Raw genomic sequence first — 23,997 nt, 5'->3', positions numbered from 1 at the left:
AGTGTAGATGCTAGGTTTTTACATATAGATTTGTTTATGCAAATGAAGTATTTTATGAACAATTGTTAATGTTGTTACATTAACTTACTTTCCAAGTGTCTGGTTCAAATAACCCGGTTCTGTTGCAGAGCTTTAGCCAGGCCATTGTCTACACTATAAGAACTGGCTTATGTAAGACCAGACATATGACAAATCTTGGAGTTATTAAGCTGAAGTACAAGAATTTCTCTTAGCTGCTGCTGCTCTTCTACAATAATCCAACAAAAGGCAGAACTGCATCAGAATAGCATCTTCATGTAGTGTAGACTGCCAGAAAATATACGTGGTAAAATATGTGTATTGACTCATAAGTTTCTACTAAAAAGTTCTATAGTTAAAACCTTTTGACAGAGCAGGATAATTAAGTCTCACCATGTTCATAAATAGGTTCATATAAACCATCTGAACAGGAAGTGGCTGAAGGTAAATGCCTTGAGAGTGGAGGGAGACGGAGTAGCGTGAGTTCGTTGGACTCCACTGTTTCATCAGGAGTTGGAAGTGTTGGTACACAGACCACTGTTCCAGATGATCCTGAGCAATTTGAAGTCATCAAGCAACAAAAGGAAATAATTGAACATGGGATAGAACTGTAAGTCCAGTATGACAGGAAAAAAGAAGCTCACTACTAAAAAACTATGTGTACACCCATGTTGTTGCTTATGGTCTTACACAGTCAAATCTGTAGGGACACTTACAAATTGATCTTAATGCTGAAGACTCTTGCCTGCTGTTGTCAAAAGCTAATGCTGGAGGCTACTGTAGTTAAAAGGAATTCAGTGAAATCTTGGGTAGAGTTGGAGGGTGGTTTCACAGCTTTCCTTTGTGCTGGTTCAGCCACACAAGGGAGGAAAGTGTGGGTGTACCTAGAGGGAAATTGATTTGAGCAGGCGGGCTTAATATTCTCTTACAGCTTTTACACCATTTGTTATCTTATTGAAATAGCTTGGAGAACTAAATCGTTGTCCAGTTGTGCTTTACTACTTCTTCATTAATTTGAAGATCTTTATGTCTGTAAATGCTGTAAAAAGGTCTTGAACAGCAACATTTTTAACATTTCATGGAAAGTCTCTAATTTTCACTATTTCAAAAGGGTCAGTGTTTGTATGACTTTTCCAGCAATAACTTTTAAGCTTATCAGCAAATGATACCTTATGAGATATAGCCTGTGGTGTGCTATAGTCAATAATTTGTTGCACATTTTTTTTACTTTCTTCTAAGTAGAAAAAAAGACGTAGAGCTATAGCACAGAATCTTCTGGTTTATAAGAGCTCTGCAAAACTAAAATTTTGTAGGCTGTGATATTTTTCAATTGTATGTCTCACTTTCCCCATGTTTTTATCTGAACAGGTTTAATAAAAAACCAAAGAGAGGAATACAGTATCTACAGGAGCAGGGAATGCTTGGCACTACAGCAGAGGACATTGCACAGTTCTTGCACCAAGAAGAACGCCTTTGTTCTGTAAGGCTACATGCAACATAAGATAATTAATACTTTTGCTTCATCATCTTCTCCACTGTCTTCTGGTGTCTGTATGCACTCTCTCTTTAGTTCATATTTCATAGATAGATAACTGAAAGTGTAAGGGTTCTAATGAAGGTACTTAATACCAATGCTACTTTCTATTTACTTGCTGTCCCAGGCTTTTTAGCAAAGTAGCTGTGTTTACTATAAAGTGATGAAGGGATTCTCTGTAAGTGGGAACATGCATTTTTATCTAGTTCTGCATTAGCTGGTGTTTTGCCAGCAAAGGAATAGCATGTGCTGCAGTGGCAAATCATTCTCTACTGCATGTGAAACTGGGCACCGTTCAGACTTCCTTGGCGCTACAGTAGTGCAGATCTTGCTTTGGGAAGTGAGAAAAGCAAGACTATGCAGTCTAAAGTCATTTCTAATGACCCTGGTTTCTTATCCCTCTAACGGTTGCTCTGCCTGCTCAGTGAAGTGCATCAGTCTTACAAAACTGAGAGCTGTGCAATTCTCTTACTATAAACTTTCTTGCAAAGCTGGCAGTTGAATTACACAGTAATAACTGTCTTTTGTGTTTTTAGACTCAAGTAGGGGAATTTCTTGGGGAAAGCAACAAGTTTAACAAGGAAGTGATGTATGCCTATGTAGACCAGCTTGATTTCTGTGGAAAAGACTTTGTCTCCGCTCTGCGTATATTTCTGGAAGGTTTTCGCCTACCAGGTGAAGCCCAGAAGATTGATAGATTAATGGAGAAGTTTGCTGCTAGATATATTGAATGCAACCAACGGTAATTCAAAACCTTTGTATGGGATATGTGCCTGAAGAACGGCTGTATTGTTTGTGGCCCTGAGGGGCAGGGTGCAACTTGGGCTCATACCAGGTCAGGAACTTCTACAGGCTTGTGTGAGGAGCAGATCATGTTGGTAATATTGGTGCTGAACCTCTTCAGCAGCTAGGCAAAATGGAAACTTTGGGTAGAAAGTATTGATGCTGGCATTCATGAAATCCCAAATGCTTGCTAGAAGGGATTATGAGTAGAGGGAAGCCTTGAGTATATTAAATTGTTCGTGTAATTAGCTGTTTTGTTCCTCAATGTAGATCAGTCAAGTGTAAACAACAGTAGTAAGCATTAGCAATTGTTAAATTTAAAAATACATGGCAGAAACGGCTAATATGTTGTTACATGTGTTTCTGCTTTCCCATTAGATGTTGAACAAACATAGGTATGTTAGTTGACATGAAGTAGGCAGTGTTACTATTGTTTCTAATGCAATAAACCAGCATTGAAGTTTAGCTATGTGTTCAGGCTTAATTGGTTCCTGTGCCTTAGTCCAGCTGGTGCATCACTGGGGTTGGTTTTGTATAATTGTTTATGAAACCGTGGGAGTGAAAAGTAAGCTGGTGTTTAGCTTTTGTAGGATTACCCAAAGGAGGATATTGTATAATCTCTTTGGAATGGACTTGAAAATTTCAGTCATCTCTAGTTTTCAACATTGTGAAGAAGATTCTTTTATTCCCCCCCTCCCCCTCTCCCCCTCCCCTTTTTTATTTGCTTTTTAAAACATTTGGGGCTTCATACGTTTCTAAAGACTAATTTTAGGCACTGCTAGCTCTTTGGTTGAATACATAGCACTTCTGGGTGTTTTTCTTGCATGCAGACATAGAGCTAATGGATTGAGGAATTTGGGCTCTAAAAACTTGTTTTGTGGTTTTCTCCCTTAGGCAAACACTATTTGCTAGCGCTGACACTGCCTATGTTTTGGCATACTCTATTATAATGTTGACTACAGACTTGCACAGTCCGCAGGTAAAAATTTAAGAAATGAACTTGTAGAGCTTCAAATTTCCCTGGATGGAACTTGCATTCAAAATCTGAACTTCCATTCTTTTTGCAGGTTAAAAATAAAATGACAAAGGAGCAATACATTAAAATGAATCGAGGAATCAATGATAGTAAAGACCTGCCAGTAGAGTATTTATCCACAATCTATGAAGAAATAGAAGGAAAGAAAATTGCAATGAAAGAGACAAAAGAATACGCAATTACAACGAAGTGTAGTAAACCAAGTAAGAAGGAACTAGAAACTGGAAAGACCACAGTGCTCTTGAACTATTGCAGTAACTTTCAGGATGGCATAGTGGAGTTCAGATCCCTTTTTGAAAACATCACTGTGCAATTCATAAATTACATTTATAATGGCTAATATAGATATTTGGAATGAAACTGGCTCAGTTATTACTTAATACTGCTCCTTCTGTGATGGAAACATAGCTGTGTAAGTGCATCTGGCACCATTGCAGAGAGGCACTAGAAACTAAATTTGGGGTTGATTTTTTTTTTTTTTTTAATTATTTAAAAAAAAAAAACAGAAGTGTGAGGGCAGGAAATGGTAGAATAACTGAAGGTGACATTTACTTTGAGTTAACTTCCTGTCTTTGTGTGCTAGACAACAGGTGGGTTTTTGTTTTGGGTGGGTTTTTTTTGTCTCCCTGTCAGTAGCATGTCATAGTTCATATGCTGGCAAGTGGCACAGTCCTTGTGATAATCTTTGAAAAAAACAGAGATCAGAGAGTTTGTAATTTTCTGTAGTCACCTGTCCTCATCTAGACCAAATGAGGAGTCCTGTGTGTAGTGTATACTAGAAAGCAGTATCGCCAGCTGTACTCTGCTTTTACTCAGAATAGCAGGTATTAATTTAATACAAATCAGTTAATTCTGAATCTTCAGCACAGTGGTTTTTTTCAGTGTTTTCAGTGCTGTTTGCAGGTTTCCTGGATGAAAATAAGAACAAAATTAGGTTGCTTGAAAACTGAAGTTGCAACTTTAACTTAATGTTTCTTTATCCTTATACTTACTATTTATAAAGTTGGTGAGGGCTAGTTTTGTTTTGAGGCTGTCAGCCTAAGATGAAGGATTTGCCATCCATTTTCATAGGCAGAGTGACTTAGAGTATGCCTCACTGAGTTCTAATGATTATGTCATAACGTGTGGTGTATAATAAAGGGCTAAATTTGTTACTTTGTATAGAATAAAGCTTGAAGTTGGGGTGTGGGATTTAGTGCTGGAGTTCCTTGCTTGCAGCCTAAGACTGTCTCCTGAATTCTAACATTCTGGAAGATTTTTATCTTTAATTTCTTTTTCAATATCTTTTATTTGACTTTTTGTGATGCTCAGCATGAAGACATGGAATATGCTTCTATGAAAAAGAAACCAATGCAACTGTGCGGTGTTCTCCTTAGGTGTAGCTAATGAGAAGCAGCGAAGGTTGTTGTACAACTTGGAGATGGAACAGATGGCTAAAACAGCTAAAGCCCTCATGGAGGCAGTAAGCCACGCAAAGGCTCCTTTTACAAGTGCCACTCATCTGGATCACGTCAGACCCATGTTCAAAGTGAGTGTGAAGTTCTCCTTTTATCTTCAGTGTTATGATTTTTAAGCATGTAAAAAGAAAATTACTCTGAAGCGTTAAGTAATGCAGGTGGATTCTTGAGATATATTTGGTTGCAGTTACCTGGTGTTCTGGGCTAGAACTGTTAATAGGCTTCTGAACTTAATTTCTTTCTTTAGCTTGTATGGACTCCATTGCTGGCAGCTTACAGTGTTGGCTTGCAGAACTGCGATGACACCGAAGTTGCATCCCTTTGTTTGGAGGGAATACGCTGTGCAATTAGAATAGCCTGTATCTTCGGAATGCAGGTTTGTATAAGACTTAGTATGGGGCTTGCTAAGGGCGGTGTAGGCTCTGGGAGGCAGAGGAAGAATTATGAACACGTCATACATAGAAAATGAAGCATCTTAGCTGCTTTTTTGAAATGGCAAAGTAAAATATTACCATCTTGTTTTAGTTCAAGATCTTGATACCAAGCTTTTATTCAATTCTGCTTTCCTTTTAATAGTCCTCTATTAAGAGTGTTTGCTAACTGTTATCCTACTCTCCTTCAGCTGGAAAGTACTCCAATAGTGCCAACTATACGTAGAAAGAAAATAGCGTAGGCATGCGGGACAAGTAGCTTTCTCTAGCTCTTCAGGGACTTGATGACGATGCTTGTTTCTCTGTTTTGTAGCTTGAACGAGATGCTTATGTACAAGCCCTTGCTCGGTTTTCCTTGTTGACGGCCAGTTCCAGTATTACAGAAATGAAACAGAAGAACATAGATACCATCAAGACACTTATTACAGTTGCTCACACAGATGGCAATTATCTTGGGAATTCTTGGCATGAGGTAAACCTTGATTATTTTAAATAGCATAACTGTGTTGTCCTTTGAAAACTTGCAGGATTTTTTTTTTCTTCTACTACTTTCAGTCTTCGGTTACTGCATTTAGCTCCCAGCATGTGTCAGAACCCTCTTTAAAATGTGGGTCAAGTGCATTATTTTGTTAGTGGGGGTTTTATATGTGTATATATGTGTGTATGTGTATATACATAATAATGCACTGCATTTTTTTTGCCAGACCCTATAGATATCATGTGACTGATTGTAATTTTTGCGGTACTTTTGATATGGAAATAAAACCATACTAAAAGTCTCATTTGACTTCAGGGAGTTCTACGCAGAAACTATTGTATTCTTGTTCACATAAAAATATTCAAACTCACAGGTTCAGGCTTGTCTATGCAGTGTTTGGCAACACTCCATGACCACGTGAAAAACTAGGGCTGAAGTAACTTGGTGGCAGATAGGTAAGGTTAGGCTACCGGGATCATAGGTATTTTCTAAAAGCTATTTTTCAGGAGCTCTTTAATCACATCTATAACTGTGTTGCTGCTAAAAGGGTTGTTCCTGCTGTGTTATGTTCTCTGGCACTAGTCTTTGGCTACATGATGAGCCAAATGCTACTCTAGCTGACTGATTACTTGGGCCTGGCCTATACCATACCCTCACAAATGCTTGTGCTAGTCCAAGGGATGTTGCAGTGGGGGAGTAAGAAGGAAGGAGGAGTCCATTCTGTGCTGATGGCATGGCACAATTTTAGCATTTTCACTGTCTTGTGTTGGAACATCATTACTCAAAGCGGTAGCTGCAATAACCCTGTCTTTTCATTGCTCTGGGACAATGAACTCTATAAGATTAACTCCAAGTTGTTTATAATTTTGAAGTTGATGCTGTAAGAAGTAATAAAAAGGTTTCCTCTAATAGTTTCAGCTCCAAACTAGATTTTTGTGTACTGTTTATTTTTTCTCATATTGGAATGGTTTGTGGCAGCTGGTGGTACTTGAATGAATCACTCTGCTTTATTTCTAGTTACATTAGTAATAATTGAGCTACATCAAAATGTTACCATTGTCAAAGTTGTTTTAAAGGTTAGAGAACCTGGAAAGGTTATAAATATTAAATGTGTGTTAGGAATAAAAATATGATGGTGTCCAGGAACACAATGTTTAAATATTTTTGGTTTTAGATCTTGAAATGTATTAGCCAGCTGGAACTAGCACAACTTATAGGAACTGGAGTGAAAACTCGGTATTTGTCTGGCTCTGGGCGTGAAAGGGAAGGAACCATTAAAGGCTATGCATCTGGAGGGGAAGAGTTTATGGGCCTGGGATTAGGTAAGATTAATAATCTTGGACTTCACAAAGACATGCATATAAATGAAGTATGATGGCTAAGAAAGCTCAATGCTGTAAGATACTAAAATATATTTACTTGCTTCCGTGGGAAGCTGTATTGAATTAATGAAACTTTAAAAAATGGAACCATATATTTCAAAAGTATTTGTAATTACCAAATATATTCTAACTTTGTAATTGGGTTAAGCTATTTAACAAAACTCCTCCAGATTTATTTGTTGGAATATGTTCTCGTCAAAACTTTTACCATCCTTATGAAGGCATTGTTTTGTTACCATTGTAACCAGTTCGTTCTTTTTGTGCTCTGTTTTAGTAGCAAAAATGTAAACCATTTATCTTTAGGAATTAATAGACATTTCAATTACCTATAACTGGTTTTCCACAGGAATTTCTTACCTCTGCATGTTGGGCTTGCTGTTCCAGTTCCTATTGTTCCTGCAGTATGTGAAAGAAACAGACCTTAGATTTTAAGTTGTAAATTAGAGGGACGAGGCAAGTTGCCTTAATCTTTGGAAGACCATCAGGGAAACATTTTAATTTGAAAATACTCTGGAGTTGATGCTTTACATCATGATGATGCTGAATATAGCAGAACTGTGCCCAGCATTAACCACTTGTATCTGACTTAGAGTTCATATTTTAAAATAGTATTTTATCATTTCCAAGCTTAATAGCATTAGACAATCTTAATAAATGTGCTGGTCAAAACACAATGCCCTAAGGGGAAAAAAACCCATACCTCTTACTGGATGTTTAATTTTGTATAAGTTGGTACAGATCTGGCAAAGGTACCATCTGCTCCATGTAAATTATAAGCTAATTGGAAGTAGTCACTCTTTGTCTACTTGTTTAAAGTTGGGGTTAATATATAGCATCATGAAATCATGACTTTATACTGGTTTTCAGGTAACCTCGTTGGAAGTGGAGCTGATAAACGGCATATGGCGAGCATTCAAGAGTCTGTGGGAGAGACCAGTTCACAGAGTGTAGTGGTAGCAGTAGACAGGTACTGAGAATATAATATCTTTCTGGGGAAAAATGTGGCTTGAAGTTACTGACCATCCTCACTTGGTTTGCAGACTCTGACGGGGGATTTTGTTCTTAAAGCATATTTCTCTTGTGAGCAGGATGCTGATGCTTGAATGCAGCTGCTTTCTCTGGACCCAATAAGTATGTGTCTTTAGGCAAGTAATAGTCACAAAAGAAAGACTGGCAATACAACTAATGTAGTGTATTGTGAGAAGGGGCACTGTGTGTATGCATGTGTCCTTACGCCTTTTCTTTGAATAAGGCAATGAAGACCAGAATTAGGTTGGTATTACAGTATTTAGCTAGTCTTGCTTTACAGATCTGTCTGATAATTGTCAGTGACTTACACGTATGTGTATTTGGGTGGGTTTTCTTGGTTCTGTTTATTTGGGGTCTGTTTTGTTGGGTTTTTTTTTTTAGCCTGAACAGGACAGGTATCTGCAACTAATAAATGCCCTTATCCTATTACATCATGCAGTTTTCTTTGGTCTCGTGAACTTCAGCATTTCAGCGTTTCTTTACTTGCTGTTCTTCAGCTCATTATTCATTAGTCACTGCATTCTTGTCTAAATTGTTGTCTTTCTCATCTGGCCTTCTAAAATGTTGTCTAAAGAGATGCTTCTATCATAAACCTTCATAGGAAGGGGACTTTTTTATATTTATTGAAACTGTTGGGCAAGTCTGTAGAATCACATGCTCAGACTTGTAGTATTTATTGTAACATAAATGTATCTGTTACCGTATCAAAGTCTAAAAGATTTGGGAATGTTGGCCACTTGTCAGTGTTCAGTATGAACCACTATCAGTGGTCTGAACTCCTCTCAAGGCTCTGGAGAGCTGAAGGGGAAGAAGGGACAATGGTGCATCCATAATATTTCTGCTATTTTGACAGCCACAACTTCCAGTATTCTTGAACCATGTACAGATCAAGCAGGTGGCTGGCATCCAGGAAGGTCTTGCAGCAAAGTTTGGGTTGTTTTAATGTCTCTTTATTCTCCCTGTGAAATTTAACATACTCTGACCCAAGTTAGTGTTCCAGCACTACTTGCCCTGGATAAAACTGTGAGCCTGTGCCTGTTTCCTGCAGTGGGGCAACAGCATAGTAGACTGTGACTCTCTGCAGGGAAGAGAATGCTTAAACTAGGAGAAGGGCATGAACTGCTGCCAAGGAGTAAGAATAAAACAGTTGCAGAGCTCGTGGCATGGAGGATTTGTAAAGTACCTCCAGGAGCTGTGCTGACACTTGCCTACAGCACTAAGATGTGTTTGACTCTTATGCATGTGCAGCTAAAACTGCAACTCATTTATTTGTTCCATAGGATATTTACAGGATCAACTAGGCTGGATGGAAATGCAATAGGTATGTATGCTGACCATTTGGTGGGTTACAGAAACTCTTGCAATGTAACATCCTGAAGTTAACAGTAGCATATTTTTAACGTTCAGTTGACTTTGTCCGGTGGCTGTGTGCTGTTTCCATGGATGAGCTGGCTTCCCCGCACCATCCGCGCATGTTCAGCCTGCAGAAGATAGTGGAGATATCGTATTACAACATGAATCGTATTAGGCTGCAGTGGTCAAGGATTTGGCATGTGATTGGAGATCACTTCAATAAGGTATATTTTAAAATCAAGTTACAGAACATACATGAATGGCATGACTTCTTTAATGAACTTTTTCCTTTTATGTTCTTAGTACAGGTTGTGACTTCAAAAAAAAAAAAGCATTGAAAGCTGCAAGCGGTGGGGAATAACATGCAGCAGACTCAGTATGAGTGATAAAGCATGATTCCCTTCATTAGCATGAATCGCTCTTATTTATACAGTGTATCTAATTATGCATACTCAGCAGTCTATGGTTGGCTAGAATCACTACCTAGTCATTTACGTGGTCCTCCTACTTGCGGTTAGCTAGCTTACATAACTTCTTTATCATTACTGCACATACCTCCTCAGAATTGTTTGTGAAGCCTGTTAAGGCCACGGTGTCCCTGCAACTCCGCAGCCATCAGCACAGCTGGCAACCTCAGCTGAGGCCTAGTCTTGATAGCACACCAGTTAGATTTGGCTTTGCTCGTACAAATGCTCTAATGATCTGTGACCCTTCTCATCCAGCCATTCTCCAACAATTCCCCCTTCTTCCTTTTGTACAAGCAGGGCCTGATTCACAACACGATCTAAGCTTTTACGCATACATGACAATAAGCAAGAAAATAATAATAATACTACTATGATTACAATCATGATAAGCATAGTGCTTTGCAAAAGGCTCTTTATCCATCCTGACAAACCAAACCCATTTGTAAAACCTTCAAGACCAAAGAATTCCTTGTCTTGCTGGATTTTATCAGCATGGTTGATTAGTTCTTTAAATAAGAAACAATCCGGTTGGCAGTTTCCTTGGGAAGGTGGTAGCAGGTGTTAGACCCTGATAGGTTTGTGTCCCTTTCCTTGCTTGCTATTTGCTGTTGCTGTAGGTGCCCGTACGCTGCGGTTCTAAGTTCCGATTCTTCACATCCTGTTTACATACCTGACAATTTGTAGCCATCTTAAAGGTACACGGCTAAGTCTTTGAAGTCAACTAACTTATCTGCAGACCTGCTGCAGACCCCAACAAAAAGCACGTATTTAAAAATCTAAAGTGTATAAAAAGAAATGGAAATGTTTATGGGAATGATCTTTAATCACTTTGTTACAATTTTGTATTTGTAACTTTTCTTTGTCATTGTTTTACCCTTCTGATCAAATGCTAAGTGAGTTTTCCTCTAAAATATGTATGTATGATCCTGGAACAACACTTATTTTCCGTAGGAAACTGAACCTTGTTTGGGTGGGTTTTTTTAACTTGATTTGTTTTTTAGTGTCTAGCTGGCTATAATAGTTCTGCGCTTTTGGCATACAAAATCCATAGGTCTGTTTAGTTGGATCAAATGACAGTGAAAGCCCTCTCTGAAAGTAACCCCCGATTTTCTAAATATCTGAAAACTAGAATGTGCTAGTAATTTTTAGTGGGCTGACGTGAAACTTGAGTGATAAATTTATTACTCTTATAAGTAATATATTAGCTGGAAAGTGTTTGAAAATATGATCTTCTTCTAGGTTGGATGTAACCCTAATGAAGATGTTGCCATCTTTGCAGTAGACTCATTAAGGCAGCTGTCAATGAAATTTCTTGAGAAGGGAGAATTAGCCAACTTCCGCTTCCAGAAGGACTTCCTAAGGCCTTTTGAGCATATTATGAAGAAAAACAGGTGTGATGCACTGCAATTTCTGTGTTAGCTTGCTTGAGTCCTATTTAAAAAGGTGTTACTTGATGTGGGTTAGATGGTCATGTACACCGAAGTGGCATGATTGCTTTGTGCCAGCATGAAATTGTGCCACTAGTGAATGTTTTACTTTCCTTTTTATTTTTTTATTTTTTTTTTTAAGATCTCCAACTATTCGGGACATGGTAATACGCTGTATTGCTCAGATGGTGAACTCTCAAGCTGGCAATATTCGTTCAGGCTGGAAAAATATCTTTGCAGTCTTTCATCAAGCAGCGTCAGACCACGATGGAAATATTGTGGAGCTGGCCTTTCAAACTACAGCACACATAGTTAGTAAGTAATACTTGACAGATAAAAGTACCCAAATGAACTTAGCTGCTGTGATTCTGGTGCTGACATATCTAGATCAATGCCAGTTTGTCTATGGATTTCGGTATCAGTAGAATTTAATAAGCATTTTTGTTTGTTCTTCACAGCAAATATTTTTCAACAGCACTTTCCAGCTGCAATTGACTCATTTCAGGATGCAGTAAAATGTCTTTCTGAGTTTGCCTGTAATGTTGCATTTCCGGACACCAGCATGGAAGCTATTAGACTTATTCGGTATTGTGCAAAATATGTTTCAGAAAGACCACAGGTATCTTCTCTTAATTTTTACCCTTGTGTATTCTTACACTATCTTCTGCTGTTACATTGAGACTAATCTTGTAACAAAGAAAGAGCATTTTAGACTCAAAACTTCAGTCTCCCAGCAGCAACTGTTTGTATTAAAATTTTATTCCGAATTAGGAGTTTCTTTGGTATTATGTAAGCAGTAAACTAGAGCTAATTAAAAAATTTTAAGTCTTATCAGTCTAAATTGGAATTAACTGCATTAAATGGTACTTTTTTTTTTATAGTGTTAGGGTGACTTGGAAAACAATACTTTTGTGTTCTGTCACCCTAATGAAGTTTAGTGAAATTGGTTACAAGCATGCATATTGTTCTACATCAGTCTGTTGTGTGAATACTTAATACAATAATGACTTTGCTGAAAAGAGCCTGGCGTTAGATTGCTGTTGCACGTTACCACTGCAGGATGTGCATGCTGTATTCAGTGTGCCAGAAAAGTGTAGAACTGGTTTATGCCGAACTTGATTTCCTTACTACCTATATTTATAAAATTGTTGCCTGTCACTGTTAAACTTGCTTCCCAAAGTTTAAATCTTTGTACTTGTAAAGCCTTTAGCAGGACTTAAGTAAAACAGATTTAAGTATTTATTTTCCATGAACCTTTTTCTATTATTTTCACAAATCTGAAACAACTATTTTACAGGATTTGAGTGTTACGGTAGAAACTAAGTAACTTTTCTATTTTGCCTGTGCCACTAGGAGTATCTAAATTTGTCAGATTGAAAGATAGTTTTGAGGGTTTTTCCTTTTTTTTTTTTTTAAAAATCTCTCTTCTTCCTGCCTGTCTCCAAGGTATTAAGAGAATACACAAGTGATGACATGAATGTTGCTCCTGGGGACAGAGTATGGGTTAGAGGATGGTTTCCCATTTTATTTGAACTTTCTTGTATCATCAATCGTTGCAAATTAGATGTTCGAACAAGGTAATAAAGCTTGTGCTTTTTTTTTTTTTTTTTTTAATTCAGTTAGTAAAGAGATCACAGGTCTACATTTTAACATCATCTTTATTTGTTTGGGTTGTTTATAGGGGCTTAACAGTGATGTTTGAAATAATGAAGAGTTATGGACATACCTTTGAAAAGCACTGGTGGCAAGATCTGTTCAGAATTGTATTTCGGATTTTTGATAATATGAAACTCCCTGAGCAACAAACAGAGGTAAAACCAAAAAGCAAGCAACTATTAGTTTTTTTAAGAACTCGGACAATGGAGGCAGCTTATTTGTATTGTTTATCTTGTCTGTGTATTTCTACTCCACGCTGCCCCAGATGTAATGATACATTGTTGTATTCTGTGGCACATACAAAACTTGTCACAGTATCCAGTGACCTATCTGTCTGTTCTGTGTGAATATTTTCAAGGAGAATATTCTCCTTGAATGTTTCAAAATGTGTAATTTTCTGAAGAGTCTTCATGTGGCCAGCTAAATGCTTCTGACAAGACATCTGCAGTAGTGAGGCTTTTTAGTTTTATTTAAATTCTACTCGTCTCCTCAGAGGCTATGTCCTTTGTTGAATAGCCATGCGTAAGCCAAGTGCTGTCATCATAGAAGAACCCATATAAAACCAAAGACTTTTTTTTTTTTTTTCTCATAGAAATCTGAATGGATGACCACTACATGCAACCATGCACTTTATGCAATCTGTGATGTATTTACACAATTTTATGAAGCTTTAAATGAGATCCTTCTTCCTGACATACTTGCACAGTTACACTGGTGTGTAAAACAAGGTAGCTCATTTACTTGTTATCTTTTAATGTATTTTTCAGAAATGCTCATTTCTCAAGAAGGGGAAAGTTAACTGAATTTTGGCAGAATTAAAACTACTATTAGGACAATGTTGTGTAATAGGTGGCTGCAGTATCTTAAATACTAGAGCATCATTCTGTTTAATCAGTTAGGCAGCTCTTGTGTTAGTGTGTTTATAATGCATTTATGGTGCTATTGTGGCAGAGTGAAAGCTTTTGAAGAGTTGTGTTAATCTTCGGCCATTAACCCTTCTTCATTTGGCTGCATGGATAAAATGTCTTATTTATTTACACATATGTGCATGTATACATTCGGATCCCTGCTTCCCCCCCCCAAGTACTTTTAAATATGACTTTTCTAAAGGCTGTGGAGTGTTGGGGGCTCCAACTCTTATGCTTGAAATCTTGCATATTGCTGGCGTGGAACATGAGGGGACTCCCTTGAAGGAAATCTTAAGTTTCTAATTGGTGCTTTTCCTTCCTTTGTCTCACTGTGTGCTTCCTTTCTGCTTCTTTCTTGTCCTTTGTCTTCACCGTTTTGGATTTTAGTCTTATGATATCTATTTTTAAACCCTATTTTTTTCAGTAGGTTCTAAGCTTGATATTATTGTAATATACTTTATAAGTAGGCTTTGAGCTAATATACTATGCATTTAACAGTAGTAAAAATGTTTAACGGGGCAGTAACAGAAAATGCTTTAGTTTTTCATTGACGTGTAAGTTGATAAATATGGAACGCTTATTTTGCAGATAATGAGCAGTTGGCTCGGTCAGGTACAAACTGCCTGGAAAATCTGGTAATACTAAATGGACAGAAATTCAGCCCTGAAGTCTGGGGCCAGACATGCAATTGTATGCTAGAAATCTTCAAAACTACTATTCCTCATGTGTAAGTTCATAAACTTAATTCTCATACTAATACTTGATTCCAGAGCAACAATATTTACTTTTTTTTCCTCCCCCTCCAACTTTGTGAAGCTTGCTGACGTGGAGGCCTGTGGGAATGGAGGAAGATTCGGTGGAAAAACATTGGGTAAGAGTTAATTCAGTGCAACAAACTAACTTGAAGGGTTTTCTGTTAGGCTAGCTTTCAAAATATTTTACTGTAGTGAATATGCTTGACAGCGAACACTCAGCAAATACTAGGCATTGACATTAGTTTGTACTTGGTGTCATCGTAAAATAAGAGATAAAAAATGGATGCAGGAAACTTCTGAATCTAAGATTAGTGTACTCATCTGAAAACTGATAGCTGGTTAGTAGTGTTTTGGATTGCTAGAATTGTTCTGCATTCTCTTCTAGGATTTAGACCTAGATCACCAGTCTTTAAGCAGCATGGATAAAAATGCTTCAGAAAGAGGACAAAGTCAATTTTCAAATCCAACAGATGAGAGCTGGAAAGGTGGTCCTTATACAAGTAAGGAAAACATACAAGTTTGTTTAATAAACTTTTATAGCCACTCTTAGTCCACTTCTGTAGAGAGTTTTTGGGCACTCTAAACTTGGGGTACATCTTTACAACTTGTTTATGCCTTGCAGAGAAATTCTCTCTTGGTGAGATAATTTGCAGTATCACTAAATAGCAAAATGCTAATGGTGATGTAGTGTTTTGCTAGCCTGTTTTAAGTGAATTGTCATAAATAGCTTCTGAAACTTGCGTTTACTTCATTTCATTAGATCAGAAACTATTTGCTGGCCTCCTGATAAAGTGTGTGGTACAGCTGGAATTGATACAAACCATTGATAATATAGTGTTCTATCCAGCAACAAGCAAGAAGGAAGATGCTGAGCACATGGCTGCAGCTCAGGTACCATCGAACTTATTTATGACCTTGCTGTGGCAGTAAAATACAAAGACTATCAAATGCTCTGAAATGTGTTTACAAAATAGAGTATATAGTTTCTTTTCCTAACTCTCAGCGCTACCCTGAATATGTGTGTCATTTCTCATTAAGCTGTACTTTTTTTTTTTTTTGATTGCCTCCAGTGTTTCCTGATAGTCTGCCTGCTGGGTTATTATAATTATATTACCATTATTTTTACTACCAATATAATGTATTGTCATGAATACATACTCGTCAAGAACATATTTTGTTTGCTTTGGGGAGAGCATTCTTTCCTGTCGTTAGCCTGAACGTCTTCAAAATTCTTTATGTAGCCATGTTGAGGCTTTGCTCAGCCTCTAGGTGTTTACACAGGAGAAGATGCAGAAGTTGAACTTTAGCAAAGTTAATGTTCAAGATTTAACTCATTACCTGCCTCTGAGAGGTCCCTGTTTCTGAAAATTCTGATTCCAGGGAATAGTGCAAGGTAGCTCTTGCTTGCCTATGTTAATAAAGCCCAAAGCCAGAAGTCTGGGCTAGTGCCTTCAGGCAGTGTTTTGGGGATGTTACAGTTAAATTCCTAGTGAAAGTAGATAAAAATAATGACCAATTTTAAGAAACCGAACTTTAGCCAAAGATGGGGGATTTCTACACTGTGCAACAACTTGCACTATTTTTGTGGTTCATTTCGATGTTTTTCAGAACTTGGCAGACCTCTACTCTGTCAGCTCTTGTAGGAGAAGAAATATTCTGTTGTATTACTATGGCTGTTTCAGCCTTGATAAAGGAGGCTCTTCCCTTGTTCTTGATTATTTCTTTTTCTTATCAATTACTAGGATAGAACATAACTTCTCTCTTAAAATGTCCTACTGAAGAGTACAACTCTGAGATTTGACAGGATTGTTCTGCTGTGTTGTTGTATTGTTCACGTGTACCTAAAAAAGGAATCTGGAGTTAGCGGTGTATGTATGGTCTGTGAAGTATCGAAGTCTCTCTCACACTCTCTCTCCGCCTCCCTGCCCCCACACCCCCCTTTAGCGAGATGCATTGGATGCAGACATCCACATTGACACAGAAGACCAAGGAATGTATAAATATATGTCATCACATCACCTCTTTAAGTTACTAGATTGTCTACAAGAGTCTCATTCATTTTCAAAAGCCTTTAATTCAAATTATGAACAGCGAACTGTGTTATGGAGAGCAGGTGAGGCTTCTATTTTTAGTTTAAGAAAAATACTGAGTTCCACTTGCAGTTGTAGCTATTGAGATACAGAAGTATACCATTGCAATAATCTCTACAGTTAATCTGACACCGTTGCATGCTTTTACTGCTTGTCTCCTTCCTGATGACTTGAATAATTGTTTGCTAAATTGTCTGCTTTTTTGATTAAAGTAGAGCTACGCAGTTGGTACTACTGTAGTTAAATATCTATTTATAAATAGATTAGGTCTCGATCAAAAATCGGGGAGGAGGAAGTAATAGTGGGATAATAAATCGTTACTGCTCACTAGTGAAAGTGTTGTTGATAGTCATTACCTCTTGGCTAGTAACGACAAACATGAATTATCTCTTTCTCCCTATGTATAAACTGATTTCTAGGGTTCAAGGGTAAGTCAAAACCCAATCTCTTAAAACAAGAGACCAGCAGCTTGGCTTGTTGCTTGAGAATACTGTTTCGAATGTATGTGGATGAAAACCGCCGAGACTCCTGGGATGCTATACAACGACGACTGCTGAGGTAAGAGCATCAGCTTGGTTCTGATGTGTTCTGTTTTCAGCCGGTACAGTGCATCCCTGGACACAAATGTTCTAAGTTTGTGAGCAGAGTGTGCAAACTATATGGAGATACAGACAGATATGACCACTGTTCATTAAAAGCTAATTTAGCAATGAGGAAGCAATCTATTTGGAGTAAATGAAGCACCTTCTTGCTTGACCTAAGGTTTTCTTTACAAAAATGGTGGTGTATGAATACTTATCACATCTGAGTATATAATGATATTCAGAGGTATCATAGTCTAAACAGAGTGCAGTATAAGCTGCTGTATACCTGGAACTTAGATAAATGTTAAATTATGCTAAATGTATCTGGTATTGGGGTCACCTTTATTTGAAAAGCGAGTTGTCATACATGAAAGTTCAGAGTACTAATCTCTAATCAAATGTGAAAGACTCTTAAACTTGCCGTTGTCTGTAGTGCAGTGGATTTCACTAGCTTTCTGATTTATTGGCATCTGTAGACATATTAATCTTTTTAGTGTGTAAAAAGGGGAGGTTCTATTTCTTTAATTAAATCGGTGCCCCAAAAAAGCCATAGTAAGTGGTACAGTTTGTACCTTGTGTTGACAGCCTACAGCAAGAACCAAAAATGTATTAATACAGTAGTAATCCCTCTTTAATCCGAGGTGCTGAGCTCTGCAGATTTTTATTAAAGCCATCTAGTTATGGAGGGAGAGCTGTCCCAGTGTATGCCTAAGCTGTCCCAGTGTAAGGATCAGGAAATAATGTTTGCTGGTTGAAGGTGATGACACAGTTACAGAATGTTTATGAGGAAAATCAGACTCTTCCACCTCTGACTCTGTGGTTCTTTGTTGATCCCATGAAAACTATTTCAGTTCAGTTACCTGTGACAACTACTGTAAAAGAAAAATCAAGAAAAATTTGTGTAATTAAAGTTGTTGCATGTGATTGAAAAATCTCCCATGGAAATGCATCGTGATTGAAAACAAAATACCCTATGACGAGACAAACAGTACATGTTATAGAAGCTTTTAATGGGTTTTCTTTATGGTTTGTCTGAACTGTCATCATAGTGTATGCAGTGAAGCCCTGGCGTATTTTATTACCGTGAACTCAGAAAGCCACAGAGAAGCTTGGACCAACCTCCTGCTATTGCTTTTAACAAAAACACTAAAAATCAGTGATGAAAAGGTAAGAACAGACTGGAAGTCATGGCTGTTTGCATTTAGGTATTTTTTCATTTCTGTTTCTGTTGAATTCAGTCTTTGTTATCATTCCTATTGTAAGGTGGCTAGTTCACTTGCATAGCATGTATTCTCCTTGAAATACAGCAGCTGTTACATCTCCATTTTTTTGAAAGCATTCTACATTATAACAAAATTGGACAGCATCCATGAAATTCACAGATGTATATAAATATTGATAGAATTACTGCAGAATTTCCATAGAGAAGCTTAATGAGTGTGCAATAAAGGATGGGCTTGTGCTGTATTACAGCTGCACAAGAATGGTAGCAGTAAATTTCACTACTATAAAATTGGAATTCTGGTTCTGGACAGTAATGGCAAAAAATAATTTTCAGTATCTTGGCCCTTTTGAGGAAAATATTCACAACATTGCAAATAGTTGCTACATTAGGACGTGCAGAGAAATTTCTGGAAGTTGCTTACTTTGGTTTTTTTAAACTTTCCAGTAGTGTTGAACTTCTTGTTTTTTAAAGTATATTTTTCCTGGGGTATCTTTTTTTCTGTTTTGCAAAGCGTGTAGTTTCATTTCACTCTTGTGTAATTTGGAATGTTTTATTGCAATTTACCAATATTTTAAGAAATTGGGAGTAGTGGTGGCTTGGCTTCTTTATCTTTTAGGTAATATTGCAACTTGGCCATTTCTTAGTACACAATCCTAGTATCTTTTTTTATTATAGAAGTTCTGTGGTGGAAGTGTTCTGTTAACTTTCCCTGTAACTAATACTGAGCACTGTTAGGAAAGGAATAGAGGACAAAACATATTTCTTGTTGTGTAAATTCATGACAGATGTGCATCTTGAATACAGTGTTCAGTTCTGATCCCCCATATCAAAAGTGTCATGGAGCTGGAAAAGAGCTGAAAGATTGTAACAGGAATAAGGGATATAGGCTGCTTCCCATACATGGAACTGTATGTAGGTTAGACTTTCTCAGTTACCTTCTACCTAGAAAGGAAATAAAAATCAGAGGTGCATAAAGTTGTTATTACCATGAGGAGGGCAAGGACTGATAATTGTTATGCTATTAAGAGTTGGCCCATTAGAGTTTCAGAGTCTCTGGAGGGGGGGGCAAAATCCCAGACACACATAACGGAGATCTTCACACACTGGTTCAGCTGTGGAAGGCTTCGTTATGTATTGTGGATGATATTGTAAAGAGGCTGGACAAGCAACTGGACAAATTCACACCAGAGTGCAGTGTTTTTAGGGGTAGTCTCTGATGCCATCTCTATACTGAGAAACCCGTGGGCCACAAAACAGTCAGGTTCTGTTTTAGGGAAGTAATGCCAAATGGGTGCTTTGTGCATGGTTTCCTGTAGACATCTGCAGAAAGCAGGCACAGGGCTTGATGGCCCTCTGGCCATCCAGAAGGAGCTTTAACTGGGTCAGACCTTGTGTTTTAACAAGTTGTTGTAGGCATGAATGTGGAAAAATTTCTGCACGTTCCAGTAGTGATAAAGAATAACGTTCTTTTTTTCATGTCTTTGATAGTTTAGGGCACATGCTTCAACATACTATCCATACTTGTGTGAAATCATGCAATTTGACCTGATTCCCGAGCTTCGAGCTGTGCTACGGAAGTTCTTCCTGCGTATAGGTGTTGTGTTCAAAATCTGCCTAACAGAGGAGCAGATACGGACAACTGGGATGAGCTTACCTTCATGGTAGCCCTAAGTAGCATTGGTTACTTTGGCTTGTACATAAAGCTGTGTTCCAGAGAAGGAGTAAAGTGGATGGGGGAAAAAATTGGACTTTGGTGTATCAACACAGCAGCAAGTTACTCTTACCACAGTGACATTTGGGGAGGAGGAAAAAGAAAAAAAAAAAACAAAAACAAAACCCTGTTCTGTCCATCCTACAGAATTATCAGCAGTTTTATTTAAATTATTGCTTACAGAGTTAATACAGTAGATGTAAAGTCTCTTTGTTTCAGTGCTTGTCATCCTTATGATCAAGTCTGTCTCTTCTGGTCTTCTATCAACTGTTCAGTCTTGCATCCCAGCTAAATCTGAGAAATCAGCTGGATTCCTCAATAGAAATTACGCCCCTTGGAGAGAATGAATATAGTTGTATAGCCTTGTGATGTTAGCACATGTGTTCATAATAAACTATACTGCAGTGGCTAATGACCACCTAAGATCATTCTGGGTTTTTCTTTGCGTGTACATGACCAGGCCAGGGAGCATGTTATGGCTTTTGAAGTGGACAGCCTGTAGCATATTTGGGGAAAGGATTTTCCTCCTGTTTAGCAAGTCTCTTTTAAAACTTCTTAAAATAATACCAGTGCTTCATCTTCTGAGACTTATTTTTGTTTTTTATGGAAGGTTTTACATCAGGACCAGACAATAGCATCTACTCTATTTAGCTTATTAGTCTTCCTTTAAAGACACTTTAAAAAAAACAAACCCAAAACTCTTTCCCTTACTTTCATACATTGCCAGATCATGGACAGAGCATATACAGTAATATTGAAAAGAAGGTTCAGAACAAATAAAACCACCTTTTTTACTATTGAGTACAATGTATTAAGTAGTAATTGTGTCTGTTGAGCAGGAAGTCCTGTCCTTAATACATATGAGGTTCTGTCTTTTTGCCACAGATCCGTAACTTCTGATTTGTCTTTTTTGTGCAAGTGATTTTTATTCTCAACTATTAGTTCCTATTGTGATTAAAAAAAAAAAAAAAAGGAATTGCTACAAAACTGCTCAAGTTTGTTCATGTACTATAAGAGTTACCAATACATCTCTATGCTTTGAAGGTATCTGTGAAGCAAGCCTGATTTAACACTGTAGCTTTGCTTGCCCTAGAGATTTTTCTTTTTCTTCAAAATCCCCATCAGTTTTCTGACAACTGTTTCCATGATAGAATACCAGTTTACAGTTGAAGTACTGCGGGCCTGAGGTCTGTCCTTTGAAATAATTTTAATTTCAAGTTTTAAGACTTCTCTAAACTGGAGGAGTGTGGCAGGATGGGAGAAGGTTCCACTTCCTAAAATAATGTAAACAAAGATGTTAGAGTAACTGCTGTGCTATCCTAAAATAGTAGCAAACCTGAAATATGACAGTATTTAAAAAACAACCAACCAACCAACTTGAATGGTATTAAGTGTTTAACCAGTTATTTTACTTTTGGAGTTTCCTGGTAGGGTGGCCTTAGTTGAGGTTGTCTTGGGATATTTCACTCTGAGCTGTTGGGATGCTTTCTTTCCCGCTTTCTGAGCTATTTCCAAAGGGGTCATATGGTGCTCTTCAGTAAATTGGCTTGTTCAACATAAGCGTTGTTTGGGAATGGTTTTGCAGTGAGTAGTAGTGATAAGGATTTCATATTTTTATTTTTACTTTTTATTTTTAACCAAAGAAAAAGAAATGTTGGTTGTGGCTCTTTAACTTTTAAACACCCATTAGATTAAATCCATACTCTAATATTAAGTAGAAAGGAATATATGGCTATGTCTTACAGTAGGAAAAGGCGGAAAAATAATCAATCCTGTTATTTAACTTGCTGCACTTGAAATGTCCTTTTGTGTTGCATTTAGTATAGTTGCTCGTTCCCTGCTAATGTCACTTCATCAATTACAGTAGAAGTGAAGTATTTATTTTAATTCTATATAAATTTGTAAAAGTAGGCTATTCCTTTTCTTCCAGTCCTAGAGAGTTATAAAGAAAATATTTGAAACTTTTATTTTTCAGATTTTGAATGTGTCACTGCCTCATTGAATGTATATCCTTACCTGTTACCAAAACACAAACTTCAAGTTGCATGCTTCTGTATTTTACAGTTTTGAAAGCCTTACAACTCATGTCTTGAAAATTAAGAGACTTGTTTCAGATCTTAAATTACTTTATAGTTGCATTGTGGGCTTTCTTTACTGTAATGTGCAACACTTGCACGATCTGTGCATATAGAATAAGGGTGTTTAATCAATCAGTCAGCCTTAGTTCTGAGACCGTTCTTTTATTTAAGTAAAGCTTTTATTGTATTTATACCTTTTATAAACTGCTGGAATAGGTATGTGACACAAGAACATCCTAGACTGTAGTGCATGAAGGAGGAAGAGGAGGACTGGAATGCAATTGGATTATCACAGCCTTAATCCTGTCGATTTTTCTGAAATTGATTGTACCTGTAGAAGCAAGAGGAATGGTATGTGAAGTGTAATACCTGAAATGGTTGTATTCATGTCAGTTGCTTGCTTTCGCATATACAGTCAGAAAGATGATAACCCATAGACATCTTAATGAAGCTAAAAACACTGAGCCGAAACCGTGCAGTAGTCACTGCTGGTTCCGATCCTGTCCCGACTCTGCTGACATAGACTTTATCTGCCTCTAGTGGTTTTACTGCCTTCAGTGGAACTATGAATGAGAACAAGGTTCTATGTCATCACGTCCTGGTGGAGATCGAGACGCCTGTGCAATACGTGAAGTAATAAAAGTAACCTCTTAGACTTTTCAAGTAGTGTTATGCAACAAATTAAACTATAAACTGATTTACCTGTAACGGTATAAATACGGAGACTGCATGATATTTGTTATTGCTACTCATTCTGGAGCCCTCTAGGCAATAAGGTAGGCAAGGGGAGGATGCTGATGAGGAAAACCCTAAAAACTCCCTTTCACGTTAATTCTGTGTCTTACAGTACAAGAAAATATTTTTACAGCAGTTTATCTGAGTCTCATCTTGCTCTTTGAACTGTGAACAGAACAATCTAAAACAATATCCACTAATACATATGAATACCCCCCAAATTTTAGCTCAGTCTATTAAGAATGAGGAAGATTAAAAATAGTTAACTGTTAATCTGAAGTAGAACTAAGCTGTTTTCTGTCTGAAGTGCAGTTCCCTTTAGTATGTAAATTCAGTTTATTCAGCACCTTTAATGTTATTTCCGTGTAAAATGTATGTTTTCACGTATTTAAAATGCCGAAGTTTTTTGAAGATCTCCATATTAAGTGCATTTACTATCAATAATTTAAAAGAGCATTCCTTGCCAATGGATGTATACATTTTTGAGAGAATACCAAAATTATATAATATGAAAAAAACTATGTAAAGTTTTCTACATGAAAATACTATGTATAATACTGTTATAATATTCCATGCTTTAATCAAGTGGTAAATCAATAAAGTTTTAAGAAGTGTTGCTTGTTTTTTCATGTAGTTGAGCATAAGGCTGGTGAACTTCCAGCCTCCTCTGCTGTTACCCCAGCCGGAGCGGGGATCTGAGCTTTTTTTGGGGAGTTTTGGGGTTTTTTTTTAACACCCGGCCGAGCGGGCCCAGGGCCCCCAACCGCCTCCCCTGCCCCGGGCCAGGGACTACAGCCCGCGGCCCGGCCCCGGCAGCCCCCGGGCGCCCGCAGGCCCCAGCCCGCCTGGGCTAAGCGGCC

The 23,997-nt window shown here is 37.6% G+C and overlaps 1 protein-coding gene across 1 annotated transcript in view; it reads left to right on the top strand.

Annotated features, from left to right (window-relative positions):
- ARFGEF2 (ADP ribosylation factor guanine nucleotide exchange factor 2) overlaps positions 1–23,753 on the top strand; it is a 39,587-nt gene extending 15,834 nt beyond the window's left edge. The window contains exons 14-39 of the mRNA XM_055813272.1: positions 427–628; positions 1,387–1,498; positions 2,089–2,294; positions 3,230–3,314; positions 3,403–3,574; positions 4,748–4,899; positions 5,076–5,204; positions 5,573–5,731; positions 6,912–7,059; positions 7,987–8,086; positions 9,429–9,469; positions 9,556–9,725; positions 11,208–11,359; positions 11,538–11,710; positions 11,854–12,014; positions 12,842–12,972; positions 13,077–13,206; positions 13,644–13,779; positions 14,548–14,686; positions 14,776–14,830; positions 15,100–15,214; positions 15,475–15,605; positions 16,659–16,827; positions 17,224–17,362; positions 18,438–18,555; positions 20,102–23,753. Coding sequence (XP_055669247.1) covers positions 427–628; positions 1,387–1,498; positions 2,089–2,294; positions 3,230–3,314; positions 3,403–3,574; positions 4,748–4,899; positions 5,076–5,204; positions 5,573–5,731; positions 6,912–7,059; positions 7,987–8,086; positions 9,429–9,469; positions 9,556–9,725; positions 11,208–11,359; positions 11,538–11,710; positions 11,854–12,014; positions 12,842–12,972; positions 13,077–13,206; positions 13,644–13,779; positions 14,548–14,686; positions 14,776–14,830; positions 15,100–15,214; positions 15,475–15,605; positions 16,659–16,827; positions 17,224–17,362; positions 18,438–18,555; positions 20,102–20,278 — 3,602 coding nt within the window. The 3' untranslated portion in view covers positions 20,279–23,753. The remainder of the gene's footprint in view (positions 1–426; positions 629–1,386; positions 1,499–2,088; positions 2,295–3,229; positions 3,315–3,402; positions 3,575–4,747; positions 4,900–5,075; positions 5,205–5,572; positions 5,732–6,911; positions 7,060–7,986; positions 8,087–9,428; positions 9,470–9,555; positions 9,726–11,207; positions 11,360–11,537; positions 11,711–11,853; positions 12,015–12,841; positions 12,973–13,076; positions 13,207–13,643; positions 13,780–14,547; positions 14,687–14,775; positions 14,831–15,099; positions 15,215–15,474; positions 15,606–16,658; positions 16,828–17,223; positions 17,363–18,437; positions 18,556–20,101) is intronic.
- The last annotated feature ends 244 nt before the right edge of the window (positions 23,754–23,997 follow it).

This window comes from Falco peregrinus, chromosome 9 (genome assembly GCF_023634155.1).
Source record: "Falco peregrinus isolate bFalPer1 chromosome 9, bFalPer1.pri, whole genome shotgun sequence".
Taxonomy (NCBI): domain Eukaryota; kingdom Metazoa; phylum Chordata; class Aves; order Falconiformes; family Falconidae; genus Falco; species Falco peregrinus.
Note: the sequence above shows the minus strand (reverse complement) of the source record. Positions and strands in the feature narration are given on the sequence as shown.